An 18487-nucleotide genomic window follows, 5' to 3' on the forward strand; every position below is an offset into this window, starting at 1 on the left:
TCAACATTTTAGAAAATGGAAGTGGGAAATTAAAAAAAAAGAAAATCAGAAGAATGTATTTCTCCCATTGTCTTATACTGAGGGAGATGCAATTTCAGTCGGGAGATAGCCAAAATAAAGTGACGTTGGCTTAAAAAAGTAGGGGGTCTCTCGGCTTACCCGGGTCTACAGGCATAAAATTCCCTCGGCTTCAATAGAAGTCAATAGGGAAAATACATTTTCCCAAATATTTTTGTTTTCAAATCTCCCACTTTCCTCTTGTAAAATGTTGGCATGAATGCGTTCCCTGCATCACGCGTGACGAGGCCAATCTTGAATGCAGCCGGAATCATGCTGGGGTTTATTGCGAAAGCGTGAATGAAAGAAAACATTCTGCCTTTTGATCCAAAGTCAACAACTTGCAGCATCCGGAGTGGGTCCCCTGAGACACTAATAGTCCTTCCCTCGAACGATCTGAATTCTCAAGCACGGCCATCCTGCCCGCCTTCTGCAACTCATTACCGTCCTCACCCGGCGCTTCATCTACTTCCGCAAAACCGCTTTAAGGGGTCATGCAGTGGAAGGGGGGACGGTGAGGTTCTGACCAGGAGCAAACCTTGTTGAAAAAAAGTTAGCCTTTTTGTTTTGGGATACGTTTTGAAAGTTATTTAATCGCACTGCCCACTTTAGGGCTGCTGTGAAGCATGGATGCGAGCTACACAGATTCACAACATTTAACACACCATTTTGGATTAGTTTCAAACCTCAGTACAGGAGCTCTTTGAACGCACTATTCATTTAACGCATAGTACCAATTTAGGAATGTGGGTTTTAAAAGAAATACTCTATCTGTGACCCTGATTTCTTTCGAGCTGTAGGAGGCTGGCTTGGTTTGTAGTGGGTACCTAAGGTACTTACACCTTATACCGGGTCCTGTTATCCCTTTTTAGTGAAATGTAGGCAGTGTTCTAGCAGCTTAGGCTGTCTAAACGTAGCTATAGCAGAGCAGCTTAGGCTGAACTGGGAGACACGTAAAGCTCCTGCAATACCACTATAATTACACAGTACTTATACACAATAAAAGACAAAACTTAGTGTTACCAAAAATAAAGGTACTTTATTTTAGTGACACAAGGCCAAAAATATCTTACAGGCAATACTCCTTCTGGAGGTAAGTATTATACACAATATATACATTAGTAACCAAAATCAGGTAAGTAAAGTCATAGAATAGTGCAAACAGTAGAAAATCCACACAAACTATATACTAAAATAGTGTAATGTGAATAACAAATTCCTCCAAGCAAGTGTAGTGTGTAGAGGGGCACTGGGAGTGTAGGAAAACACCAGAGGTAAGTAAACTACCCCACCCCAGAGCCCAGGAAAGCAGGAGTAAAGTACAGCAAGTTTCCTCAGGACAGACTACAAGTCGTGATAAGAGATTTTGCAAGAACCAAGCAAGACTGCAAGCAAAAAACGATGGATTCCTGGACCTGAAGACATGTGGCGAGAGGAGACCAAGTCCAGAAGTCGAAGAAGAGTCCAGGAAGGACAGGAGCCCCTGCCAACCTAGAAGAAAATGCAAAAGTGGATTCTCCAGTCAGAAGAAAAGTACAGAAGAGCACCAAAGAAGATGGCTGCGGGTTCCTGCTTGGTGCAAGTGATGTCCCACGTCGAGTTGTAGGATGCAGGCTGTTTGCGTTGCTGCATTCTGCCAACAAGCCTTGGTTCAAGCAAGTAGGTGGTTTGCGTCAAAAAGGAGCTGCCTGGAACCAGGAGGGGCCTGGGGGTCTCAAGTCAGACTCAAGAGACAGAGGGGGCTCTGAGCACTTCAGAGAGCCCTCAGAAGACCAGGCAGCACCCACAGGAGTCCCAGAACATGGGGACAAAGAAGATGCAAAGTGCATCTGTCACAGCACTACACAGGAAGGTCCCACGCCGCTGTAAAACAACTCAGGGAGCTGTGCGTCGCAGGATGGAGTGCTGGGGACCTGGACTATGATGTGCACAAAGGTTTCTTGGAAGAAGTGCACAGAAGCCCAAGGAGCTGCAGAAGATGCGGTGCACACCTCCACCAAATTCGGACAGCTGGCACTTTAGACAGTCTGGGTCACTTCGGTCCACCACCTGTGTTCTAGGGAGCACGCTCGTCATCATGAGAGGAGAAGAAGAATTCCAGTTGTCATCGCAGAAGGGTGCCTGCAGAAGCAGGGAAGTGACTCCATCACTCCACAGGATATTCCTTCGGTTCTTCTGGTGCATGGTGAAGACAGGCAGTCATCAGAGCGTGCACACCTTGGAAACTGCTGCAAAAGCTGGCTGGAGCTGAAGTTGCAGGTCACAGGAGTCATCCCGGATACTTTGTTGCATTTACAGCGGTTCCAGGAGCAGTCTGTGGTTGATACCTACCCAGGTATGCACCTACCTGCTTGCACTGGCCACTCAGAGGTCTCCAGAGGGTCCCCAGTCCCTGGAATCCAAGATGACTAACTCCAGGGACACTCTGGAGAAGCGTTGGTCACCACCCCTGGGGTGGTGATGGAAAGGGGAGGAGTCACTCCCCTTTCCTTTGTCCAGTTTTGCACCAGAGCCGGGACTGGGGATCCCTGAACTGGTGTAGACTGTATTATGCAAGGAAGGCACCATTTGTGCCCTTCTAAGCATTTCCAGAGGTTCTGGGAGGCTACCTCTCCCAAGCCTGTAACACCTATTTCCAAAGGGAGAGGGTGTAACACCCCTCTCCTAAAGAAAATGCGTTGTTCTGCCTCCCTGGGATTGAGCTGCTCAAGTCCCATGAGAGCAGAAGCCTGCCTGTGACGTGAGAGCAGCTGGGGCTGCAGTAGAAACCTCAGAGAGCTGGTTTGGCAGTACTGGGGGTCCATGGTGGAGCTCCCAGGGTGCATGGAAGTGCCCCCCCATACTAGAATCAGATTGGGTGTACAATTTTCAGTTCCTAGACACCTCACATGGCCATATTCGGGGTTACCATTGTGAAGCTACATATATGTATTGACCAATATGTAGCGCACACTAATAATGACATCCCCATACTCACGGACTCCGGGAAAATGGGCCTGGATGACTGCTAGTGCAGGTGTGTCCTCACACACAGGTACTATGAACCTAGCCTTCAGGGTCTGAAGGTTAGATATAGAGGTGACTTATAAGTGACCTGGTGCAGTGAAAATGGCCATATGCTTACACTGTTTCACTCAGGCTGCAATGGCAGTCCTGAAGAAGTGTTTGTATGAGCTCCTTATGGGTGGCAAAAGAAATGCTGCAGTCCATAAGGATCTCCTGGAACCCCAATGCCCTGGGTACCTAGGTACCATATACTTGGGACTTATAAGGGGGGTCCAGTGTGCCAATTTAGAGTGGAATATGGAGTCACTAGGTTATAGTGACATATTTAGAAACAGAGAGAGCATGAGCACTGGAGTTCTGGTTAGCAGGACTCCAGTGACACAGTCAAGCATACTGACAAAACAGTAAAACGTACTGACATATAGGCCACAAACTATGAGCACTGGGGTCCTGACTAGCAGGATCCCAGTGAGACAGTAAAAACACACTGACAAACAGGCAGAAATTGGGGGTAACATGCCAAGAAAGATGGTACTTTCCTACATACACTGACAGGCATACTATATCACACCATACAATACAATACAAAACAATACTATGTATTCAGGCCATGCAATACCATAGTATGCAATGACAGGCCATGCCATACAATGACAGGCTACCACATGACATACCAAGCGGTACAAATACCTTATTATACAATGACAGGCCACATCATACCATACAGTGACAGGTTTACCATAGCATACCATACTATACCATATGCCAGGCCAACCCCACCATACTATACAATGAAAGAGCACACCATACCATACCATACCATACAATACAATGTGGACCATACCACACCATACCATACATTACTTTACCATATCATACCATGCCATGAAAGTCCATACCATACTATACAATGAAATGCCACAGTATACGATACTATAAAACGACAGGCCATACCATGCCATACAATACAATGACAGGCGATACTGTACCATACAATGATAGGCCAGGCCATGCCATGCCATGCCATACCATACCGTACATTGAGAGGCGAACCATACCATAAGACAGGCCATACCATACTATACAATGAAAGATCACACTAAGAGCATACCATACCACACTGTATATAGTTCATGCCAGACAATGCTATACAATGGTAGGTCAGGTCATACCATATAATGAAAGGCCAAGCAATGCCATACCATAAAATGACAGGCCATACCATACTATAGAATGATGGGCCATACTATACCATACTATGCAATGACAGGCCATATCAAATGATGGGCCATACCATGCTATACAATGACAGGCCATGCTGTACCATACCATACCATACCACACCACACCATACTATACTATACTATACAAAGACAGGATATGCCATACCATAATATACAAACACAGATCATATTGTACCATATGGAAATAGGCCATACTGTAATCTACAATGGCTGGAAATACTATACCAAACCATACCATATGGCAGGCACTACCATGCCATACTATACAATGACAAGCCATGGCATGCCATACTGTACAACATACCTTACCATACAATGACAGGCCATGCCATACCATACCCTACAATGACAGCCTATACCATACTATATAATATAAGGCCATACCATACTAGATAATGACAGGTCATATCATAGTCCTACTATACCATACTATAAAATGACAAATCATACCATACAAATTCAGGCCATGCCACACTATGCAATGACAGGCAATACGATACAAAGATAGGCTACATCATGCCATAATACAGAATGGCAGGCTGGACCAGACCAGACCATGATCAGCAATACCATACCACACAATGGCAGGCCATACTATATCATACTATACAACAGTCAATACCATAACATTTGTTAGCAGTACCCCTGCACACCATTAATAACTTAGTACCTGTTTGACGAATCTTCATGAAACCTTGCAGACCGTTTACGTTGGCGGATGATGCAAAGTGTTTCAATGTTTGGTTAATAGGGTGCAAAAATAAAAGGGGGGCCCAAAACACATTTTTTATGCCAATGCATGTTCCACAGACATTTGTTACTGGACGTAGCATGAACACGACTGAACAGATTTACATACAAATAGGCAGGATTAGTCATTGTGGCGCGCAGATGACTTTTTGGGGTACTACAGGTAAGTAGCCCAATTATTTGTTAAGTTATAGGTCATTTTAAGTTAGTTATATCTGTTGCTGCGGTATTTTCATGAAATGTTGCAGTATTTCACGGAAGTACCATGGTGCATAGCAATGACAAGTATTATGTGAGTGGCTAATGACTATCTTTACAAAAGTTAAAGGCAGCCGTTATGTTTTTAGGTTCACATTGTCTATGTTCTGAGTTTCACCCTTAGATGTAGGTAAGTATTAGGTTTGATATTTTCCCCTACTTATTACCACTTTACTAAGGTGGTAATAGGTAAAGAAAAACATTTTAAGTTTCTATTAAGTTTTAAAAAAAATTACAGAGTACTACTGCACTGCCTCAGGAGTACCACTACCAAAAATAAACAAAGAAAGATAAATATGTTAAGAAATTAACAATAAACTGTAATACTCTATATTTTACAAATATAGTGTACTACAGTGTCTTCCATTTTTAACATAATTAAATCTTCAGTAAAATGTCTAGGCAGTACCATGGTATTACCTAAAAATTACTACGCTGCTTAAATTTTTTTTTCTTTCTTTCTTTCTTTTTTTTTTTACAAAAATGCACACTTCTCCCCAAACTGCTGTAAAAATATATAGAAAATTATAAAGACATTTCTCTACCTACTAACACTTTAATAAAATGGTAATATGTAGGGAACAATAATAACACTTAATACTTACATAGATCTAAGACCCTAACACAACGCAGCAAAGCACAGAACACAAATTGTGCTGAAAATAACATGGCTGCCTTTTATCTTTGGTAAACATAGCTATTAGCCAATCAGACTGCCTGATAAGCATGTACTGCAGGATACCGAGAACTTACTGCAGCACAATATATAACTTATTATTTTAAAAATTAATACTTTAACACTACTTACACTATTCACACATACTAACAAAAATTAGTTTCCACCAATATAATCTAGTTCCCTGCCACATTAAATCTACATCTGTTAACACACTATCACGCTACATCTGTTTCAATTCCACACTCACTCTATGCCACTCAACGCTATTACACTCCACTCCACACCACACCACCACTCTACTATATGCTAAACCACTTTGTCACTCAACTCTACCACACTCAACTCTACACTGCTACACTGAATGCTACTCCATTCTATGCCACTCCATTTTACGACACTCAAGAGTATGCAAATACACTGTATGCCCTTCCACTCTACGCTACTCAACTGAATGCAGCTCCACTGTACCATACCACACCACACTCTTTGCTATTCCACTCCACTGTAGGCCACCTATGTGTACACCACTGCACAGTACACTATTTCTCTTTATGCCACTGCACCTTACACTACTCCTCTGTACGTCACTCCATGAGAATCCCCTGTACACTATTACACTGTGCATCACTACATTTTATGGCACTATACTCTATGCCGATCCACTCTACCAAATTATACTTTTGCTATTCCACTGTATGACATTCTACTATACGCTATTCCACTATGTGCCACTTCAATCTGTAACTACATTGCAAGCCAGTAACACTCGTTATTCCAATATACAGAACTTCATTATACACTACTCCACTGTATGCCACTACACTACTCCACTGTATGCCACTTCACAACACTCCACTGTACGCCACTGTACAGTACCGTATTACACTGTATGCCACCACAGCCTACCCCACTCCAATCTACTCTACAACACTCCACTCTATGCTGAACGCACCTCTATTTACGTTACTCCACTTTATGCCACCCCGCTCTAAGCTATTGGACTCTACACCACTCCACTCTACCCCACCAGAGTGTACACTACTTCCACTGTATGCCACTCCAGTACACGCCACTCCACTCTATGCTATTTCAATGTACGCCACAAAACACTACTTCACTCCACTCTACGCCAGGCCGCGCAACCACCCTCCACTGTATGCCACTCTGCCACAGCACTGCACACTATTACACTGTATGCTGCTCAACTGACAACACTCCAGTCTAATCCACTCCACTGTATGCTACTACACAAAACACCAATACACTCACCACAATTCCACTGTACCCAACTCCACTGTATGACACTCCACTCTATGCCACTCCACTCTAGGCTGCTCTAATATACGTTATTCAATAGTATGCCATTCCAATGTATGCCATTCCACTCTATGCCACCCTACTCTACCCTACCCTAAGCCACTCTAACTCTCTCCAACGTGCCTCTCCACTATACGCCGCACCACTGTACACTATACATTACTGTCATCTATGTCACACCACACCAATCCACTCTACCCTATTACACTCTACTCTGTTCCACTAAACAACACTCCATTCTACGCCAGTCTAGTGTACGCTATTCCGCTAAATGCCACTCCCCTGTATGGCGCCACAGCATATACCAGTAACAGTGTTATTTCACTCTACACCACTCCACTGTGAACTACTCCTCTGTATGCTACTCAAAACTACGCCACTCCACTCTATGCTGTTCCACAGTACGCCAATTCACTCTAGAACACTCTACTCTATGCCACTTCACACTACGGTATTGCACTCAATGTCACTGCAGTCTACCCCACTACACTCTACACAACTCCACTCCAAAATAGTTCACACTATGGTATTGTACTCTATGCCACTACACTGTGCCTCACTCCACTCTACATTACTCTATTCCACTAAACGCCATTCTACTCTAACACTCCAGTGTACACAACTACACTCTACACCGCTCCACTGTACGCTACTACACTATACCCCAATGCACTACACTATTCCACTTTATGCAATGCCACTCTATGCCATGCCACTTTATGCCATACTGTACACCACTCCACGGTACGCCACTCCAGTGTACGCCACTTTAATCCCTATTTCACTTTACACCACTTCACTCTACGCCATTCCATGCCTCTTCACTCTATGCGGCTCCATCTATGCCACTCCAACAATCCATTATATGCTATTCCACTGTACATCACTCCATTGTACACCACTCCACTTTTCGCAATCGACTATCCTACTGCCCTCTACCCTATTCCACTGTACAACAATCCATTGTACACCACTCTAGCATATACTATTCCACTATATGCCACTCTACTCCATGTGACTACCCTGCATGCCAGTAACACTCAACGTTATTCCACTCTACACCACTCCACTGAATGCTACTCCAGTGTATGCCACTCCACTCTACAGTATCACACTGTATGCCACTCCACAGTACACTATTACATTGTATGCCTTACACTCTTTCTCACTACACTCTATCCTGCCCCACTCTACAGCACTCCACTCTACAACATTACACTCTACACCACTCCCGTCTACTCTATACCACTGTACATCAGTACATTGTACCTCACTCCACTCTGCCATTCTACTGTACACTAGTCTACTGTATGCTACTTTACTGTACGACACTCCATTCTACACTATTCCACTCTACCCTACTCCAGTGTACACTATTCCACTGCATGCCACTCCAGTGTATTCCACTCCACTCTACGCTATTCCACTGTATGCCACTACCCCCTGCACTGTACCTCACTCCACTCTATGCCAGTCAACTCTAGAACACTCCACTGTACACCACTCTACTCTATGCCACTCCACCCTACACCATTCCACTGTTTGCCACTCCACTCTAACACACTCCACTCTATGCCATTCCACTGTTTACTAATCCACACTACACTGTTGGACTGTATGGCACTCCACTCTATGCTATTCCACTCTACGCCACTCCACGCCACTCTAATCTAATCTACCCCACTCCATGCCACTTCACTCTACACCACTGCACTCTAAATAACTCCACTGTACCCTATTCTACTGTACACCACTCCAATGTATGCCACTCTACGCTATTCACATCTACACAACACCACTATATTCTATTCCTCTATAAAACACTCCATTATACCACATTCACTCTACTCCACTATACAACACTATCTATACGCTAACACAGTACTTATAGCTCCAAGTTTCCAATTTGCATATGATATTTCGAAATGTGCAGTGTTTATGTATGACATTTCAAGCCTTAGGTGTGACATTTTTATCATAAGTCCAAAAAAGACAATGGATTCTTACAAAGATTATTCTCAGAAATTACACCATTTTGGAAATGTAATGGCGTCTAAAAGGGACCGTAAAGGGATTTGCAACAGCCTGGAACAGTTGATGATTACATTGCAATGCCTGATTCTGATCATATGGGCTCTAGAGTATCCATAAGGTAAAACTGGAAGGCTTTCCTGCTGCACCTGTCTTTCAAGACTCAAAAAAAGGAGGGGAGACAGAGGCAGTGCAGAGTAGCAGAGCTCCACAGCTCTACTCCTGGCACCAGCAAATGACAAACAGACTCACACATACAACACCAGGGGTGTTTGCTCCATCCTGAGTAAGAAATAAGGGGTGCCAGTCAGATACAGGTTTGGGTGAGCCACAGTCAAATATGTTAAATTTGTCCCAATGTAATTTGCCAATATTGCAGCACATTTTGCAGTTCCTGCACAGGTCTGCTTTGCATTTGGAGAAGCAACCTAAAAGATGTGAGGGTGGGTGTCTTATTTTCATCTCGTGCTGAGCCCAAAAAACAAAACAAAAAAACCTTACTTAAAAGTCCATCAGCTCTGCTTTTATTTGAGTTTTTCTTGGCTGAGGAGTACCTACAGCCTAACACTTCGATGTCAATGTGATAGAGTGTCAGAATATTTTACCTCAATCGGCCATCATATGGAGACAATGAATCACACAAATGTGTAAGTCAATGTACAGGAAATGTTACATAACACAATGAGGGTTACAAAGTATAGGCATCATATATCGTTGTTACTTTAACACAATGAGGGTTACAAGGTATAGGAATCATTACGTTGATACTTGTAGACATTATGTTTTATGAATGCTTGGTCTGAAGAAACATGTTTACAGTATTTAACAGAGATTCAGGTTGTCTCTGCTAATAATTCTAGTCTAACCTAAACCCTTTTTAGTAACCTCAGAATAAGGAAAGATTGATGAAAGTAACCCATATGGTTGTTAATGTGCACCTTACAGTTTGCATATAGCTTCTTGATGCCAAGTAATAGTCTCTGTGCTACATTAGAATGATTGAAACCTATAAACTGCAAACAACAAAACAATCTGTGTCAAAGGCAGTGACCCACTGAGCTATCTATATAAAATACAAATCTGTGATTTTCATGTACACGTGTTTTGCAGCAGGCACATTATCCCAGTATGCTACTTTATGACGAATCAAAACCAGACAAAACACAGATGACCCTAGTAAGTGCATTTAATCACCAGAATTTCTAGGTTCACGGACTTCGAAGTGGATGGGGGTAGAGGGATGGGTGAGTTATTTTAAGCAGGAAAAATGCATTAGATATATTTCTGTCACAGCAGGGGGACTGAGAAGCAAAGGGTCAAGTACATGGCCTAGAGTGCCTGCTTCTAAGCCTTCTAAGCTCCGGGATCACACACACGAGGGGAAGTCCATAGACTGAAAGTGGGAAAGTAGAAGTAGAAATCCTGATAGTGCTGTGAGCTGTGTGTGCGTGTGTGTGGGGGGTGGGGGGGGGGGGGGGCGTTCACAAGGTTGTCCTAGGTCAACAGAAAATAAAATAAAACTGTGGGTTGTTGTGTGCCAGGCTCGGATCCATGTGACTCCTGACAGCTTCAGGGAAGTGACAACAAGAAGAGGTTGTGGATTAGGGATTAAAAACTGCTATGTCATCTCCTAAAAAATGGCAGATTTGTCTCATTCTGGGCATGCATCATGCAGGGATCTATGTTGCCACATGCGTTTGTGGAGTGGAAAAAAGTGACCTCCAAGATTTCCCGTCCTTGAACACTCATTGAAAACGTTTTACAGACTTTCAAATAGCAAGGCTTCACCTTTTCAGCACTGATGGTCCAGCTGAGTTGGGGCTGGGGGGCAGCGGCGGTGATAGCAGGGACGTGCTCAGCGATTAATTACAACAGGATCTGCTTGGCCACGGACGGAGCCTGGATCACAGCTGGAAGCACTCGACCTCTTCCTCCACCAATCATGTGTGCAGAGTCGAAGGCTTGAGGTGTCTTACATCTTACTCCACACCCCAGCAGCGGAACGCAGTTAGCCTGGGACAAGTGCCCTTTTAGGTCTCTGCTGGGAGAAGCACACGTGGGCATGTAGCTGCAAAGAGAAGGAGGGGCCAGCTAGCTCTAAGGCGATGTTCAGTGAGGGCAGGGAGGCTTGGATGCTGAGTATCTGACAATCAGGGCTTTCAGGAAAACTGCCTGCAGCCTGACACACACAGTTGAGCACACACCGCCTCTGACTGTATAAACAAAGGGGGAGCAGGCTCATAAGAGGTGAGTGGCTGCACAACACGGCTCAACGCCTTTTTTCATTTGCTCAGCTGTGTCAGTACTACCAAGTGCCACAATGAGTGACAGTCTCCTTTGTTGTAGTGATGCGGGAAAATTAAAACAAGCATTTGCAAAGCAATAGGTCTCAAATTTTCTTGAGTTAGAGCTATTGGCATTGTAAATCCTTAACTGGACTTTTCTTGCCACTTAAATTGGTCAACCCTGCCTCGTAATTTCTTCTTTTCCAGCCATATAATTCCAATGACCCAGCATTTAACTAAAGTACTTCCATTATGTTCTTCCTCATGTTAAAACATAAACAATTATCATAAACCTTTATCAGACATAAACTTTTGGCATTAGAGTGTAATGCTCAAAACACCATAACAAAATTATAATTTAGGATGGATTGGAGGGTGAAAGGAAATAGGGAGTTGGGAGTAAAGATGGAGAGGAAAAATGGTATAGTAACAGTGTCATGGGCCCTGGGATAAGAGAAGAAAACGGTTGACTGGAACTTCAGTAGGAAAATACAGCAGTAATTAGAGTTGAGTGAGGTCCGTAGGTCTCTGAGCCCCAGTGCCACTGCACCTTTTGCTCCATTGAGGAGCGGATGAGGCAGAAAAATGAGAAGCAAAAGTAATACAACAGAATGAGAGAGAAGGGGTCGCAAAGAAATTTTAAAAAAAAGGAAAGAAAGAATGAGAAAATGAAAACACAACTAAAAAGAAATACAGCAAACGTGTGCGACAAAGGCAAAAAGGGAATGAAGCTAGTGAACGAAAGATAAAGAGGAAAAATAATGAAAAAAGTGTGAAAAGAAAGAGAAAAATGAACATTTGAGAAAAAAAGAGATGCAAGAGAAACAAGCAGCGAAAGAGCCAGGGCAAATATGTACTGACATGTACCACAAACACAGAATGGGTAAACCATTTTGACACTTCAAGTCCCAACATGTAACTTGTGGCTTCCACATACAGACAGGAAAAAGAGATTTACAGTAGAATGTGAATTGACAGATAAAGATAAGAAAAACACCAGAGAAAGGAAGGAAAAAAGATCTAAAAAAAATTAGGGGAAGAGAAAAGAACAGTGAAAGAATGAACCACTGATGAAGATAAAAAGAGAGAAATGAAACAAAAAAAGAAAAAAACAAGTTTTTGCGAGTTTGAAAGAGGAGGAAGCAAGAGGAAGAGGGAAATTTAAAAAAAAGGATAGGAGTAGAAATAAACAGTTGAGAGAGAGAGCAAAACTGTTAACGTGGATTTTAAGAGCTGGAAAGAGAAAAGTGGGTGATAAAGAAAACATTGAGAGTAAACAGAGTAAAGGAGAGAACAGAGTGAGATAGGTGAAACAGACACTCCCAAATAAAGATGACAGCTAAGAATATATTTAATTGGCTCTTCCACTTCCTCAAACAGAATTCAGAGTGTGGAACCGCAGGGGGCACTGGAGAACAGCAGGAGGTGCATTAGCAGAGTTGTATGTGAAAGCTCAATACAGCAATACTGGGGCACTGCAGACCAGGATTGGGGGTGTAGAAAGAGCTATGTACTGGCTCAGTGGTGGAATAACAGAAAGGCAGCGGTGAGGAATGAGAAATGGAGCGCCGCATAATTCCCGATATTGGAATAATCGGGTGCTGCAGGTTAGGGTTGAGGTCCACTGACAGAGTTGCATGTGGGCTGCAGACCTGGAATAGTCACAGACACACAAGGTCTGAAGTGAGGTATGTTAATGGAGCTATGTGTGGAACCTAGTACTGGTGTGTCAGTGTTGCCAAGTGTTAGCCTGGAGGTGCACTGATGAAGTTGTGAGTGGTGCCCAGCATGGGAGTGGCATTGCCTCTGAACCACAGAAGCGAGGAGCCCTGAAGGGTGTGTGTGTGTGTGTGTGTGTGTGTGAGCCTTAGTACTGAGAAGAAATTAGCACTGAATGATAGAACTGATGGATTCTGGCAGAGCTGTGGTGGTTCCCATCAACAGTGGCGTTGAATGTTAGTCTTGAGGTGCACCGCTAAGCTGTGTTTTGCTCTTTTGGGTCCAGTATTGGTAGGCAGTGGGACTGAATATTAGAATTGAGCTGCTGTAATGGAACTGTATGTTCGCGGGGGTCCCAGTAGAGGAAAGAAAGAGGCCTCGCCAGGGTAGAACAGATGTGCACTGTTGGAGCAGTGCCTGAGGTCCCAGTACTTGAGCAGCAGAGTGTACTGACTGCACAAGAACTGGGATGATCTGGCAGAGAGCATGTGTGGGGTTCCTGGTACTGGCACGGCTGAAGGCTTGGGGGGGGGGGGAGAGAGCGAGAGACAGAGAGAGAGAGAGAGAGACACACAGAGAGAGAGAGAGAGACAGAGAGAGCGAGAGAGAGACAGAGAGAGCGAGAGAGAGACAGAGCGAGAGAGACAGAGAGCACGAGAGAGACAGAGAGCGCGAGAGAGAGCGTTTCTTTTTTTGTTTTGTTTCCTGGCACTGGCCCATGGAAGGGCGGGTACCAGAGAGCCCACAAAAACCAAATGTGACCAAGATAACGCTCTGCAAATGAAAATGGAAGCTTCCCTTCACAGGAGCAGGAAACAAAGTAAAAAAAAGTCCCCTACACACCAGATAAACAGGACAAAGAGTAGCTATACAGTAGTTGGTCCCTGTTCACACACAGAAGGAGGGACAATAAGGCATGACTGACCACTAGCAAGCAAGGATTTTTAAATGACACAAACTAACAAATTAACTAACTGGAAGCCCACAGAAGAAATATACTTAAAAGTATTCAACAGATCGTATGCTTACACTCAAGGAGAGATTCAAGATTTGTGGCACTTGGCAGGGCTCAGTGCACTTTACAGCACTCTCCTCCAATCTACTGTACCACACTCCACTTAATAACACTACACTTGACAACAGTAAACTTTATTATTTCGAACCTATTTTTACTAAAACTAAAAAAAACATTGAAACTCAAAAGAAAAACTAAAGGTTGAATCTTTGTTATAGTTTAGAAAACTAATTATTATTTCTATACAAAACAAATGTAGATTAAACAAGCATTAGAAATTCTTCAGTTATTTACAATTTACGCACCACCTTTAAATTAGTATGTTTATTTATTCTTTAGCTCCAACCAAAAGTTAAAGTACACAAAAATGTACATTTCTAAACCATATTGTTATAGCTTTAATCCATAATTTATGCAACACCTTCACACTTGTGCACCTCATTACACAGTGTATTCAAGTCAGAAGACACATTACATGAACAATAATGTGTGCCTTCTTCAGGAGCTGCTTATACCATTTTATATTATCTCACTTGTACCGTGTAACCAAATAGTATTTACAAGAACAGTCATGACATTGCAAATCAAAACTTTTGTGAGAACAGAGTGCATGGTAGAGTGGGGTTTTAATGTAATGTGGCTACCTTCTTGAATACACTGTGTATGGAAGTGTGCAAGTTATAATAATTTGAAGGAGGCAGCAACCCTACGCATCACATAGCCTTTTGTTGCACATGGGGTGGGGTTGGCCACAGGGCTTGGCAGCAGCCAGGCCCTGCTTCCAACTCCACACAAGCAGCCACCCAGAGGCAAGCAGCCAACCCCACACCACGCATGGCCTGAGCTTGTGTCTGGCTTTAGCTGCACAGCCTGTGTTGCTGCCAGGTCCTGCTTCCAACTCTCCTCAGGCAGCCAACCCCACACTATGCTCAGCCTTTAGCCGTTCATATCATGGGGTGATCAGTGGGCCTGCTACAAAGCATTCTAGCTAAACTCCCAGCAGGCTGCCAGCCCCATACCGTAAACAGTCTTAGCGTGAGCAGTGTAGGGTTGGCCTTGAGGCACCAGAGACACATTCCATAGAACTAAAACATATATATTATGGGGAGGAGGTGTGCAGCCTCCTCCCCAACCCTTAATGTGCCCCAGGGACCCCACCTGGGGTCAAATCCAATTAAACTGGAGAGTAGAGGCTGTGCAGCCCCCCTGTCCCCGAGGGAAATTACGCCCCGGGAACCCTATCCCATGGGGCCAATACATTTTTAAAAAACAACTTAAAAAAAAATCTTTGGTCATTGTGTTTCCTCATGGTCTCCAGCGCAAGTACCTAGTGTCAAGGTTTCCCTGCATTGCCCTTTTACACTATTTTTCAAAAAACATTTTCAGGACATAGGGACAGAGTCCACAAGTCCTATAATGGTGGGTACAACATTTTGTTCTATGTTGTGGCCAGTCAATCAGATTGCTCTGTTTCGCAGGTCCGGATTCTGCAATTTCTGTTAATATCCCCTTCTTCATGGACAATTAACAATCCATGTGGGCCCATGACTCAATTCCCTCAACATAACAGAATATGCAGTTTCATCACTTAACTGCACAAAATAACTGGGCTTCCTCCTGGATGGGACATTAAACTTCAAGTCCACAAACCTTTTAGAAAAAGGAGCAAAGGAGCACAATTACAAATTACACCGCTGTTAGGTTAAACTGTTCTTTCCTGATGAAGGCTTTAAACAAGTTGTCAAACCTATACAACCTCTAGTCCTATCACAAAGATATTATGGCAACTCCTTGTCAACAAGAATACCTAAGCTACACCTTGCATCCCAGAAACAACTTTACATGTGGCACTTAGGCTAGCCTCATGGACCAGGAAGTACAACCTTATCCCATCAGTTATGCTCTTGCTGAACTGAGCTCTGGTTAAAGCTAGAAACATAATTTAACTAAAGTTACTTGCACTATCCACATAGCTCTCAACTTAAAAACTTCAAATTACCTATCCCAGCCACTGGCTGTCTCAGGCACACAACAGTAGCATCAAACAGCATAGCTCACATACCCTTATGCTGCAATACCATGCCTGCTGAAAGAAAAGGAACCTGAAACAATCTAGCTGCAGGGATGCTCTCAAGCTGTGGAAGTAGTTAAAGGTAGGTAAGGTGGAATCTAGGGTCCAGGGTTTGGCAGAGGTTAAGAGAGGTTAGCGTGATTTTAGGATTTAGGGGTGGGTGGAGGGAAGGGAAACAAGCGTTACTTTAGTATTTAGGAGTGGGTAGAAGTAAAGGGAGGTAAGGCAATTTTACGGTTCCTGGGGAAGGAAGAGGTAAAAGGGAGTATGAGATTTATTGATGGGGTAATAAAGACCATTACAATAAAAAAGCATAAACTACAGTACATTAAAAATAACAATTAAATGAGACTTAACTCAGATGTTCAGATACCACTAAAAAGCAACCTTGACCAATCTCCCTTCACAGTTAAAACGTCTATGAAAGAGAAGCAATGTGCGTGTGTCCACACATATGCACATATAACATGAGTGGTAAAGGTCCCCGATGTAATGCCACAAGTTGTAAAGGACAATATGTGGTAGTACATGCTTGGTGAGGGCATGTGTGGCAATGGCATGTGTAATAATATTATACATCCCCTATTTCTTGTTGGGGTATAATCTTGGGGGATTTTAAAATCATGACAGTTTGTGGTATAAATAATATAGATTCTAGTGGTGCTTTGTGTTTTGTGGCACTATATCCTCTTCAGACAAACACGTACCTTTTATATAATACAAAGAGAAACAAAAATGTTTCCCTGGCATTTCATAACAGCAACCTAATGTAGGTGGTATCTAAAACAGACATTTGTATATTAATCATGCATTTATTAAGGAACTTTGGCAATATCAGTCATCTGGGCTAAGGTCACGTGGCTCCACTTCCTGGGAAGATTCAGAGTCAAAGATGAAATAATGTCACTGCCACTAATCTAATAAAGTTCAACAAGCGGAATGTCACCACACTACCGTTTATATTCTAGTAAATTGGATCCCATGTCGCAGGTTCTATGATATTGCAAATCACACACTTTGCAGCCACAAATCGTTAGGTACATAAGGCCGTTAATGTAATGTCATTAAGGTCCACAGGCGTGCAACGTCATTTCCACTACTTTTGATATTGTGGTAAAAATGGATGCTTATGTTGAAAGTTTTGTGATTTTGCGATTCACAGACTTTGGCGCCTCAAAATAGTTTCGTACTTCAGGCCTTTAATGTTTGTTATGCCTCTCGGAATTTGCATTGCGCCCTGTACACTGGCTATTATTATTAACCAACTACCATCATCTTTCAAAAATACTACAAAACCTGCCTCTTTATTGCAGTAATGTATTTACCCCTGACATGTTAAAAGTGCATAGGTTACTTGCTAGGACATACTAGCAAGGCAGAAGATTGGGTCCTTTAAAGCCCCCTATCAGCAGTGCTTAATTTGTGCTTGTTGCTTCCGGTGCGGAGCAACAGCACTTATTTTTGAGGGCCGGCACTCATTTTTCTGCCTCAAGCATTTACTGCCAGCAAAAGATACATATGGGAAAGATGGAGGAAGAGAAAAACGAAAAAGGGTCACAAAGGAAGAAAGCAGAAAGCTGCAACAGTGAGCTGAAGGGGCAGGGAGTGACTTTAAGTGGATTGGAGAGGCCAGAGATGGCTTCAGGATTACGCTGCCTCAGTATTCCGTGCTGGCACATTTAATTGCAGCAGCCGCATGTTTAAGAGAAGAGCTTTGGGCACTGGCACGTTTATATTTACAAATTAAGCACTGCCTATCAATGTGCGCATCCATATTTTTTCCACACTCAGATGCCCACAGGGACTTCTGTAGATGGAACTTGCTTCTTTACTCACCTTGTTCAAACCTTTCTTTAGGACTGCGTTTTCCTTTTCCAGCTGCAAAATGCAACGTTGCAGCTCCTTGTTTTGCTCGTCTGTTTGCGCCACACTTCCTTGTAGGTCTGCTACCCTCTCGTGCAGGAGCCTCTTCTCTTTGTTCAGTGTTTGCAGTTCACCTTCCTCCACTTGCTCTCTTCTTTGCTTCTGCTGGAGCACCTGGAGACAAGGAACGAT

The 18487-nt window shown here is 43.3% G+C and overlaps 1 protein-coding gene across 2 annotated transcripts in view; it reads right to left on the reverse strand.

Annotated features, from left to right (window-relative positions):
* CROCC2 (ciliary rootlet coiled-coil, rootletin family member 2) overlaps positions 1 to 18487 on the reverse strand; it is an 878259-nt gene that overhangs the window by 167360 nt on the left and 692412 nt on the right. For both annotated transcript variants that reach the window (XM_069213663.1, XM_069213664.1), the window contains one exon: positions 18269 to 18469. In XM_069213663.1, coding sequence (XP_069069764.1) covers positions 18269 to 18469 — 201 coding nt within the window. The remainder of the gene's footprint in view (positions 1 to 18268; positions 18470 to 18487) is intronic.

This window comes from Pleurodeles waltl, chromosome 11 (genome assembly GCF_031143425.1).
Source record: "Pleurodeles waltl isolate 20211129_DDA chromosome 11, aPleWal1.hap1.20221129, whole genome shotgun sequence".
NCBI lineage: Eukaryota > Metazoa > Chordata > Amphibia > Caudata > Salamandridae > Pleurodeles > Pleurodeles waltl.